This window comes from Ascaphus truei, chromosome 3 (genome assembly GCF_040206685.1).
Source record: "Ascaphus truei isolate aAscTru1 chromosome 3, aAscTru1.hap1, whole genome shotgun sequence".
Taxonomy (NCBI): Eukaryota; Metazoa; Chordata; class Amphibia; order Anura; family Ascaphidae; genus Ascaphus; species Ascaphus truei.
This window is the reverse complement of record NC_134485.1, coordinates 107,376,029-107,388,136: the sequence shown is the minus strand read 5'-3', so window position 1 is coordinate 107,388,136 and position 12,108 is coordinate 107,376,029. Positions and strand designations below refer to the sequence as shown.

Here is a 12,108-nt window from a genome sequence, read left to right as displayed (position 1 = left end):
GGAAAGCAAATATGCAGGTTATTGAGGCAAAAGGTGACACTGTGTGCTCATTTGCATGTCATTTCCCAGAATCCCTTGCTGCAGTGGAAGTGCTGTATGCTGGGTGATAATGGGGAAAGGCGGGGTTGCAGACCTGCCTAAGACATGCAAATGAACATACAGTAATATTTACAGTTGCTTTATGCTTTACTGTGGAGGGTTTTTGTCACTTTTTTTACCCACCATAACCTTAATAGTAGTGGTATATATATCTATACATACATACACACACACATTACAGCAGATTATATGATTAAAGGTGTAAGCAATGAGGAAAATATTATTGACCTGAACTTTATGTGATGGAGTGAGAGACAGAAGGACTTGAATAACGTCGGTGCAGCTGTGGAGGAAGCATGATAACTTGTCCTCTGCCTTTGCAGCTCTCCACGGGTGAAATATTGGTCAACGTCTCACAAATGTTTTTTTTTTTCCCCTTCGTTTTTTTTCCTTGTCTGAAATTGCAGATGGTAGAAATCAGGGGAGGGGCTATACCACCTCAAAAAAAAAAGGGGGTCCTCCTCAGCCCTTGACACCCATTCAGATAGAGCAAAGCTTCCCCTTACTGCAGTGTGCCTTGCACTGGTGCGATAAGAGCTGTCTGCAGCTGGGGCAGTGAGCGCGAGGTGGCAGTGTGAGAGCAGAGGAAGAGGCACACAGGGGGCTCAGGCTGCTGGAGCTGTGCAGCGGACAGCGAAGTCCTGGAAGCCAGCGGCGGCAGAGAGGGAGAGGAGGAGAGGAGGAGGAGGAGGAGAAGAGCAAAGCTGACCAGGAGAACTCCATCCTGGGATCACTTCCACCGGGGGATGGGGTTCAGAGAAGATCCCCAAGGTGAGTGCAACTTAGGTGAGGCTTTGGTCACTCAGCATTGTGATTCATCTCCATGTGTGTGGCTCTTTGTCACCTGGAAGGTAAATGCATCCTCCACAGAGCAACGATGATTAAGTGAGGGTGAGAGGGGGGGGGAGGAGGTAGGAGATGGCATTCACTTCCCATGTGAACTACACTTGGAAATACTTTGTAGTAGTTTGAAAAACTTTTATCCCACTGAAGTTATCTTAATTAGATCTGCAGTTGGAAGAAGTGCATCAATAATAATGTCCCATCTGTAAGCAGCAGATGACAGCTATCAATGAATGGCTGAGTCCACAGCTGACTTCTGAGCCGCTGCCCTTCGTCCGCCTAATAATTTGATGGTGCATTCAGCATACAGTGCATGTGTTTGTGTTGGGGGACAGAGTGACAGAGTGTCAGGATGTCCCTGTTATTGTAACCGGAAAGCCAACGATTATCGGGTGTGATGTGAAAGTGATCAGTGCAAAAAAAAACTTTACATTGAGAAATGCTCTGTTCTGCAATCAGACTATGTGTCATTTCTCACTTGGTAGGAAATGTTATTTAATAATCTTGTGCTTGCTGTAAAATAAAAACACACACAATTGATACAAAATATCATTCGGTTTTGTTACTGTTGAAATCCAGATAAGTGTTCCTCTTATCAGTGTAATAAGTACTGCTGAGTAGGATAAAGAAAAAAGGATGCCATGGCTTGAACGTGGGGTGTTAAAATAGTTTATCTAGAGAAATCCCTGCATGCATGAAATAGTCTTCTGAGGACAGAGAGAAATCATTTTAATTCAGATCCTATTGAAATAATTAGTAGCATTAACGCAAGATTTTTTTGTTTTTCAACAACTGCACTGAGGTTATAAATACCTGATTTATTGATCCAGTGAATAACTGAAGTAAACATTAACTGACTAATATTTTGCATTACATTTGCATTAAACCATATCATGATAAAAGATCAGTGTGTCATTATACACACGCAGAGACCTAATTACAATAAATACACGTATTTGTTTTTTTTATTGGTACCATATCCTAAATGCAGCAGCACAGTGCATTAGGGAGTTAAATAGAAAACGTAAATATATTAATTAAAAATAGCACACTAAACTATAACAGTGCATTTTCCCCAATGCATCTATATTAAAACATCAGTTAACAAAAACAATATAGTTGGTTGAGAGCTTCATGTACTGTATTAGCCCTCCTATAATATACACACAATTCGCAATTACACACACAAAAATAAACCAGATGTCCCCCAAAAAAAGCAAAGAACATTTGTAACTGGTACCTTTTGCTACTGTGATTATGCAGAATTAGAGAAACCTAATCTTTAGTCTTTAGTTGGGGTGGGGCCCGTGGGGGGGGGGGGATATATATATATATATATATATATATATATATCTATCTCAATCATCTCTCTCCATATGTGTATATAAGATTCCTTTAACATGATGTCCTCTCTGCATACATGCCTGTTTGAGTGATCGGTGTGTGCGTGTGAAATAAGTGCAAGTCCCCCGGGCCCTCTCCATCCTGCAGCGCTGCCCTGTGAGTGTGATGGAGAGAGGGGTGCATCCGCAGGGCTGACCCTCCTCTGCAGCACTCGGGGTGGGGACTGCACGGAGAGCTGCAGGAGGAGACCAGACCTCTGTCTCTTTAAGAAAAAGTTTTCGATGTGTGTGTGAAGTTCAAGTTGGGGTCACTCGAAGTTCCTGCCCTGGGTTTTACCTTTTTAGTTTTAATATAGCTACACATCACATGGGGCGCAATACAGCCTCAGTTCAAATAGAGAGCCCTTTATCTCCCCAACATTATTGCTAAGAGCACACCAAAATAGCAGAGGAAATTGCTAAAATAAAAATCAGAGGAAACTGATGCTGGGCCCAGCACGTATTAAAGAGAGGAAGAGTCTGGGCCCCCTATTTTTTTTTTTGTTTTTTTTTGCACTTAATAGAAGAAAAATAGAAAGGTTGGCAGAGGAGACTTGTGGAGCTGGCATGGTGATGGGTGGGATGTTGGCAGCTGGGAGCTGAGGTTCAGAGCGCACAGCTAGAGGCTGCACTAGGGATGGTCACTCACACAGACATCAGCTGCTTGGACACCACTGGGCATCCAGGTAAATAGAAAACCTCCCAGCCTTGTAACAACAGAGAGAGAGAGGGGGGACTTGGTCAGGGGGAATGAGAGTGACAGAGCAACAGACTAAAATGAGATGAAAGACCAAGAGAGAATTTGGAAATGCTGATGATGGGGTCGGGATCTGAGATGCACAACTTAGTTTTGTGTCTTTTTTTTTTTTTTTAAGGATTGAATGTTAATGTGGTTTATTTTCATTTTGGATGGAAAATGTCTTGCTTTTTGTATTGCGATTAATAGAAAATGTGGGTTGTGATACATTATGTGTTGGCGTTTACAAAGTATATTTCAGCAGGGGTGTCACTGTGAGCGTGTTTGTCAATGTCAAGGACTCTGGGGAAACTACACCCCCTCCCCAAAAAAAGCAGACACTGACCTTATTGAAATTAATATGGGAGGGGGGGGGGGTAATGCTAGTTCTTTCGTTGGGATTTCTAATGCGGGGTGGTAATAAGATTCAGATGCTAAATCATTTACATGAGTATCTCCATTGACACAGCGAGTTTGGGGGTGTACGAATCCATTAGTACTAAAACAAAACTGTAGTAACAACGTTTACAAACAGGGATCTACATTTTTGTAGGATATTTTAATAAAATGTTTTATGTAATACTGGGAGTAAAAGAGGATTTGTTTAATAAGGGAACATACACATCACCTAATACTATCACACTCTCATAGCAGTAGGTAATTCTGTAAGTGACACCAGGCCACAAAGAGAAGGCATTAAATCAACGTATCTTTCCAGACTTGTCAATCCTATGTTGCTATCAGACTCTGAAAAGAGAGAGGTTTGAAATCCACTTTACCTGTTTTCCAGAAAATTAGTCCATCTCTGGGCTTGGGTTCTATCTATCATACTAGACCCCTCTCCTGTGCAGAGAGAAGTGATTTCACGCGGCTCTCTACTCTAAATGCTTCTTGATGGCTGGAGCAGTCCCACCCAGTGCTGGGGAGAGCAGCTGCTTTTAATAATACAGACCCGGGCTACATTACAATGCTTAATCCTTTATTGCTAGAGGGAACCTTATTGTATTGCATAGGAGGAATGGTGGTGGCCTTCCAGTCTCTACTAAGAACCCCCCACCCCCAATTTCATATTTATGACATCCCCCCCATTTACCTTTCACAATCCACCCCAAATACTACATAAATAAAAATGCCTAATGGAAGAAGAGAGCTTTTCTGTACAGTCTCTCACTTACCATGTCTCTGAATCACTCCCCTTATTTGCTTGTGAGTTTCTAGAAAGATGCTGAGCTACTTCTGTTGTTTGAGTGTTTCTCTGGGGTGGTTAAAGTCCTGTAGTAACACAGGAGACCCCCTAACTCTGAGGCTGAAGCACAAGGATGCTGATGTGTGATTAAAGATGGCAAATATCCTCCTAGAAAGTGAGTGTCGTTATATCAAAGTCTCTCGGCTGCAAAACTGGGACAACAAGATCTGCATCAAATTAATAAAGGAAAAAAACAACAAAAAAACATCATCATTGAAACCAAAGGTTTTTTAATTTATTTAATCTGGTATTTATGCTAAAGTGTTGCTCCTATTTTGCAGTGGGTGGAACTCCTGCATGTGACACTAACTGTCATACTCAAGGTCTGAAAACACTTTGAACATCTTCCTTCTGTTTTAAGGCATAATTAAGCTTTAAGCAGAGTTATTTATGTGTGTACCGAAAGCAACAAAATACTCTAATCTTAAACTAGGAAACACATTTGTGAAACCAGCTGACATGGGACATACAATGTTACGATTTAATTACAATTCTTTATATATTCTCCTTTACCTGCAATCTGAGAAGTTGCAAAAGTTAATGTTACAATTAAGGAATGTTATTCCTTTCAATTATCTTTTTTTATTTTCCACAGACACAGACTGTATAGCAATAATTAAGAATTAAACACGTGTTAAATAATGGGTATTCCCACGGTGCTAAATGATTGTCCCAGTTGTCACATTTAATTATGAGGGTTTAGAGTCCCTCGGCAATCGACATTGTTCTGTTTTTTTGTTTTACGAAAAAAATACATCACATAGAATAGTATTTTCAATTTTTCTTCCCTTCTTTCGTGTTCTAAAAAAAAAATTAAAAAAAAGTGACGCTGATAAATTTCGATGAAAAAAAAAATCTTGTTTTTATTCGTATTTTGTTTTATTTTTTTTTAAATCTGCATTTTGTATTTTTGTATTCTGTCCCCCGTCCCCCCTCCCCGGTCAGGGGGGTTAATGATTGAAATAAATGTATATGACACTCCAACAAACTTATCAAGAAAAAAGATCTCTCTAGTGCAAAACAAAATAAGCACACAAAAAAACCACTGAACTAAACCATTTTCTTTCTGACCAACCATGAAGTCAGAGCAAAGTGTTACTGATCCTCTGGGGTGGAAGGAGTTAAAACAATCCATAATTCCTCTGACATGCCAAACACAGACCCATGTATTCTCATCAATTTTAAACAGGGATTAGCATGTAGGACACCTGTCTGGAATGCTGATATTTTCAGGGGGAGGGGGTGGGGGTATTTATGCCAACTTTTTGGGGGTCCCTACCCTCATAATTCCAACTTTTTTGGAATACAGATAAAAAATATTTTGATGTTCAGATATCTATTTATTTATTTTTAATTAAAAATACACGCAACTAATTAAATCTATTCTATTCCGAATTGGCTGGCATATAACGCACTTTAAAAAAATTGACATGTTTCCGTTTCTAATATGTCTCTACTATTCTTTAACATCTAACACCATCTCTATCTCTCACTTTCCCTGTCCTGCTCCTTATCAGATCAATAATTCAGGAGGAACCCGCTTCCTCTGTCCCAGAGACAGGGCTTGTTCAATAAATCTTCGCTCTATATACCCCTAGCTCATTACAAGCAGGGAAATCGGGAGGATTAGGGAAGCTCAGTGTTTGGAGCCTTAAGACATATACTTTACAAATTGTATAACAATTCGGAAGCTGAGACCAGTCACCACCAAAGGGGAAACCTTGGGCTCTGTATCCTGGAGGAAAGGGCTTGCTTTAAATATTTAGTTAAAAACACTAGATGGTTCTTGCTGGACAAGGTCAGGAATGATTAAACCTAGTGTCCCCAAAGTAACAGCCTCCCTCTTTAGCTTCTTAACACCTCATTATCTCAGATACTCTACAAGGTTTTCCAAGGTTTGGAAGTGAAATTGACTAAGTGAAGAGAACATGTGAAAGAGAGAGAGAGAGGTCTTGTTTTTACTCCTCCTCTTCTTCATGTAAAGTTTTTGTTTTCTTTGTGCTGAAATGCTGGGGGATCATTGATGTTGTATTTAGTTTGCGAATTGTAGACTTGTGATACAATATTTGTTCAAAAAAAAAAAATACAAAGATAAAATTACTTTTGACAAGAAGCAACAGAGCATATGAGGGATGAGGCCACCCAGATATAAATATTGGAGATCTGCCCTATGTGTAGGTCAGGGGTCCTTGTCCTGGGATGATGTTAACCTTCTTTTGCTTGTGACCTATAGGGTTGGTGCAATATATACACCATATTTGTGTGTGTGTGTGTGTGTGTGTGTGTGTGTGTGTGTGTGTGTGTGTGTGTGTGTGTGTGTGTGTGTGTGTGTGTGTGTGTGTGTGTTTGTGTAGATGTATATAATGGCAAACTGTGTGGAAGTGATGTTGAATGTTTTCTGGATGGGGGCACCGTTGTCAGTAAATGCTTCCGTTGAAAGAGGGGGTAGGAGGTGGTTCTGTGAATAATGGTTCCTGATATGGGGTTTTATAGCTGGAAGCTGAGGCAGTGATGTCACTTTCTTAAAATGCCTACGAGGGTTTTTAGCCACCCCCAGCCCCATCTTTGTAGAGAATAAAGGCTGTATGTATACATGCAAAGGTGGCACAAGGAAGCAGATGCAATGAGAAAGTAGGCAGTGGATGTTCAGCACTTGCAGCCCCTGATTAACAGCAGAGCCTCTCTGCTCATCCAAGGTACTTCCTCTCAACAACACACCATGGCTTCTTGCGTTACATTGTTCTCATATACACTAACATATAGTATGATTTAATATAATACGTGTGTGTGTGTATGTATATATATATATATTCCCTTTATATCTACACGTGTGTCAGTATATAATCACGCAAAAGTGAAGTCATTAAGACTGCTCATATATTCCTCACCTGCATGTTTTGGTATTTTCATCTTTCTGGTATACCTTTTTTTATTTGTATTATTATTTATTTAATTTAATTTATTTATTCAACCAATTTGACCAAGTTATTTTATAGACAAAAGTTTTAATACCCCCAGGGCAAATCGCCGCATTTAATTTTCTTGACACTTATTCATTGAGAGAGGCAAAAAAGGATACTATTTCATTTTGATGGAGACATTTGTACACTTCTAGTCTCCTTTCCTTAGTAGACATGTGATCACTGAAGGGTGTGGGAGCTGAAGCTGCACTTTTTTTGTAACGAGTTTTGCTGCCCGCTGGGGGTTAATCTAGTGACTGTTGTTCGGACCTCCTGAGACCGGACAGTCCGTGACTGGACTCTGCAGATTGCGGGCATCAGGCTGGATGCTGATGAAAGGGGGATTTGGGTATTGGCCGGTGTTAACTCTTCTTCAGATAACTCCACTGTCTTCATTTCTCTATGGGGATCAAATTATCTCTGGTATGGACGCGACGTGTTTAATTTGCAGAGACTGGGAACTAGATCACAGAACTGCAGCTGGGGGGGAAAAGCAACCCAGAGAATTAGATCCCACTTTGGATGTGTCTCTGCTCCCCTCTTCCCCTTCTCCAGCAGATCCACACTCCGGCACAAACTGCACAGCCTTGCGGGACGCTAGCTGGGTGACAGTCTGCTCCTAATGCATCTTCTACCCAGTGCCTCTCTATAAGGCTCATTAGGTGGAGAGAATAAGGGCGTAGCAGCTCATTTAACCGTGGGGGTTAACCCACCCAGGAACACGTGCAGTTTAATTGTGGCACGTTCCAGCTGATTAACAAGGCTATCTCATGCAGTATCTGCAAAGTGCAGCCCCGCCGCTTAACATGAACTAGTTGCTCACATCAATACAAGGGACACTGCACAAACATAGACTCAGACCCAGGGGGGTGAGAGGAGGAGGAGATTCCACTGCTTGTCAACCAGGCAGAAACATTCAGACACATGACCTGCCCATTAAGTGACAAAGGTTGTTGAATGTTGATCTTAGATCAAAAGAGGAACAGCTCTGCTTCTCTCTTCATTCTTTTTTCCCCCTCTCCTTTCTTTCTTTCCTTTTTTTTTCATTTCTTTCATTCTTTCCTTCTTCTTTCTTTCCTGCTTTCTCTAGAAATGCCTTGCTCACGTTTTGTGTCTGTGTTTCCGAAGGTGGACAACTGAACACAATGCTGGATGCTATGGAGGTACCAAGTCATGCCAGACAACTTCTCCTTCAACTCAACAGCCAGCGGACTAAAGGCTTCCTCTGTGATGTGATCATTGTGGTACAGAATGCGCTGTTCAGGGCTCACAAGAACATTTTAGCAGCTAGTAGCGTCTACTTGAAGTCACTGGTGGTTCATGATAACTTGATCAACTTGGACCATGAGATGGTGAGCCCTGGCATCTTCAGGATAATCCTAGATTTCATCTACACAGGAAGGCTGGGCGAGGCTGAAACCACCAGCGAGCAGAGCTTCGGGGCACTGTTAGCAGCTGCCAGTTATCTCCAGATATCTGACCTGGTCTCCCTGTGCAAGAAGAAACTGAAGAGGAATGGGAAGTACTGTCACGTAAGGACAGCAGCCTACTCTCCTTATGGGAGCCTTGGGAGGGGGCTGAGGGCCACTACCCCAGTCATTCAGTCCTGTTTCACCTCAACGCCAAGATCTGTGGACATGCAGCCAGTGGACCCAGTCAATGCCATTAACACTCATTGTGGGGAACTATATGCCGCAGTATCTCAGGGGAACCAGCTGCACCAGCATGGACTGTGTCCGCCAGAGAGGCACTGCTCCCCCTTGTGTGGCCTGGATCTCTCCAAAAAAAGCCCAAATAGGCCTTCTACTCAGCACCACACAGAGGCACTCACAGCAGGGGACAACAGGGAGCCCTCTATACCCGGAAGGCAGGACAGCCCTCCAGTAAGTGCCAATCTTCTTGCCAACCACGGCGGCCCTTACAAGGACCAACAGCACACTTTCCAAAAGCTGGACAGCAGTGAACCAGCCGCCCCCCACCCAGAGCCTTTCAGAAACCGCGTCCTCCACGAGCACCCAAGCAGGACTGAAAGCCAGGAGCTCATGTACCGCTGGATGAAACATGAGCCTATGGGGAATTATGTGGATGAGAGCGACAGGGAGAAGGATCTGGACAGGGAGGAGAAAGGGGAGAGCTCCCCCTTATCGCAGCAGCCCAGGTACCCCAGCATGGAGAGCAATGAGCCTGATGATGACAAAAGCACGAGTGAGGAGACTGGGAGCAGCGGGGACCCATCGCCTTCTGCTAACCTGGAGAGGTACCACTGCAACCACCTTGGGTACGAGCCTGAGAGCTTCGGGGACAACCTATACGTCTGCATTCCCTGTGGGAAAGGGTTCCCCAACTCCGAGCAGCTTAATGCCCACGTGGAAGCGCACAATGAAGAGGAGCTGTACCACAAGGAGAGCCTGGAGCCACCCGTCCCATTCCTGGACAAGTCCAGCCAGGGCCTTGGAGACATCATCCGGCCCTACCGCTGCTCCTCCTGCGACAAGTCCTACAAGGACCCGGCCACCCTGCGCCAGCACGAGAAGACCCACTGGCTTACCCGCCCCTACCCCTGCAGCATCTGCGGCAAGAAGTTCACCCAACGGGGCACCATGACCAGGCACATGAGGAGCCACCTTGGACTGAAGCCCTTTGCATGCGACTCTTGTGGAATGCGCTTCACTCGCCAGTACCGCCTGACTGAGCACATGAGGATCCACTCGGGGGAGAAGCCCTATGAGTGCCAGGTGTGCGGGGGCAAGTTTGCCCAGCAGAGGAACCTTATCAGTCACATGAAGATGCACACGACTGGACCAGACGGGAAGCCCAAGCTGGATTTCTCTGACAGTGTGTACGCTATGGCCAAATTCACTGCGGACCACCTGGGCTTAAAGCAGGAGAAAGCAGCAGAGATCCTATCCCAAACCTCACACTTCCTCAACGACCCCAAAGCCATAGAGAGCTTATACCCCTTGGCCAAATTCACTGCAGAGCACTTGGGGCTGAGCCAGGAGAAGGCAGCAGAAGTCCTGAGCCAGAGCCAGCACCTGATCAACGAAAGCAGACTCATTGGGAGGTTCTCGCCACCATAACAGGGCATAAGCGAGAAGCCAACACACCTCCCCTGAACCGGGTGTGCATGTCCTGGGTGCACCAGAGCAAAAGAAGAATATTAAATGCACCCAAAAAAAAAAAGTACAATAATGACTATACCAAAAAAATAAAAATAAAAAACAACTTTACGAGCCGCGTAAGATGCTGAGCTCCAACTATGCAAGAGCCAAAGACAGCCTCAGTGGCAGCTTTAACCTGTGAAGAACTGCATGAGCAGGACGAGCAGAGCACTCTGGGAAAGCACTTTGTGTGGGACCTGTGCAAGGGCTCTGGTGCACTATCCCGACAGGAGAAGTGAGTCTTGCCAAATGTATCCCTCCACCACTCACACAACATTTTCTCTGCTGAAAGGCAGTGGGGAGAGTTGCTGATTCGCTTGCCAGAAATGTGGCAGGAGGACATTAATTTCTGTTATTTTTTTGGGTTGTTAATTTTTTTTTTTTTCCTTCATGTGGGGACAATTAGAGATGCAGAAATCAGTATTTACCAACGTAAATATGCAGTATTAAAGGTACATGATACATCATGAACCAGCATTCAAATCTTGCACGTTTGATTGACCAGCTGTAACATAAAGAGTGTCAGACTATTATCCTGGCAGGTCTTCACACACCCTGTGTAAAACCAACCTGCATATGTAAGCCCTTTATTACAATGCATTGGCAATAACATGCACGGGACACGTGATACTCGGGTTATCTGGGACCATTTAAACATTACAATCAGAACTGGGTTGTCAATCTAAGAACTGGGGAATGGAGATGATTTAAACAGGGGCTCTACTTCTAAAAACATTAAGGAATGTAATTCGTGAGTATAGTGGTTAATAACTATATGCTGGGCACCGTTTTTCATATTTCATTCGATGGCTTCTTCCAGTCTAGTGTCCAATATTTCATCCCAGTAGATTTCGACCTATCTAAAACGCAAATGTGCGCAATAAATGAGAGCTGCAGAACCAGGGCTAGCTGAGCCTCATTGCTCATCTGGAATTACCGGTTCAACCCAAGAATCTCTAGCTGTTCCAGTGTATTTCATAAATACAATCAGGCTCTTAAGTCATTTTTTTTTACCAATTAAATGCATGTTATAAAAGTGTTTTTTATCACAATGGTTCAGAGCCATAAAGAAGCAGCCCATGCCTCCAAACCATGGTCATATTATCCCCCATTTACCTCCATTAGCATTTAAGCATGCAAACCAGTCTTATGCACGGTCTGATCAAAATCTACAACGCTTGTGCCCTAGGAGAGGAGTTGAATTATTCTTGCGTGTCACACCATGATCTCTCTCACAGAGGCAGTCGATGCAGCATTCCACTTCTTTTTGTTGTTGTTGTTGGAGTCCTACATCATATAAGTGCCTACTAAGTTTATTACAAGGAATTGGGGGGGGGGGGGTGCTGGAGTTCAGGGGTGCAGAAAACCATATGTATTGTAGCAGGCAGGCTCAACCTATAAGGACATTCTTGGACTGGGGTCTCATGAGGCCAGCAGGTGGGAGAGATGCACTTCCCAATACAGTGAGTCCTCTCCCTGTGCGCACACAGACACAGACACAGTGGGTGGATATTCCAAGAAGTGGAGGCAAGGGCGCTTCCCTTCACAGTGGAATAGGCTGTAGCAGACAAGCCCTGATTTCCCAAACTCATCCAGCCCACACACTCCTTGGTGATAACAAATAGGTGACCCAAGGTTGCGTGTGGTGAGGGTGGGTGCAGAAAACGTGGGTATGTGGCAG

At 43.7% G+C, this 12,108-nt stretch overlaps 1 protein-coding gene across 3 annotated transcripts; it reads left to right on the top strand.

Moving 5' to 3' along the window:
• The first annotated feature begins 629 nt into the window (after positions 1–629).
• HIC1 (HIC ZBTB transcriptional repressor 1) lies at positions 630–11,761 on the top strand. 3 transcript variants are annotated; one of them, XM_075589296.1, is made up of 2 exons: positions 630–870; positions 8,395–11,761. In XM_075589296.1, exons 1-2 carry the CDS (start codon positions 846–848, stop codon positions 10,344–10,346), a joined length of 1,977 nt encoding a protein of 658 aa, XP_075445411.1. In that variant the 5' UTR covers positions 630–845; the 3' UTR covers positions 10,347–11,761. The 3 variants fall into 3 exon arrangements, with proteins under 3 accessions (XP_075445411.1, XP_075445410.1, XP_075445412.1); XM_075589295.1 differs by lacking the exon at positions 630–870 and adding an exon at positions 2,606–3,010; XM_075589297.1 differs by lacking the exon at positions 630–870 and adding an exon at positions 6,876–7,002.
• The last annotated feature ends 347 nt before the right edge of the window (positions 11,762–12,108 follow it).

What these genes read in the sequence shown, in the direction of transcription:
- HIC1 (XM_075589295.1), top strand. Translation starts at nt 2,962, where the DNA reads ATGGTCACTCACACAGACATCAGCTGCTTGGACACCACTGGGCATCCA. An exon ending in GGACACCACTGGGCATCCAG is followed by an intron (nt 3,011 to 8,394) that starts GTAAATAGAAAA and finishes GTGTTTCCGAAG; the next exon opens with GTGGACAACTGAACACAATG.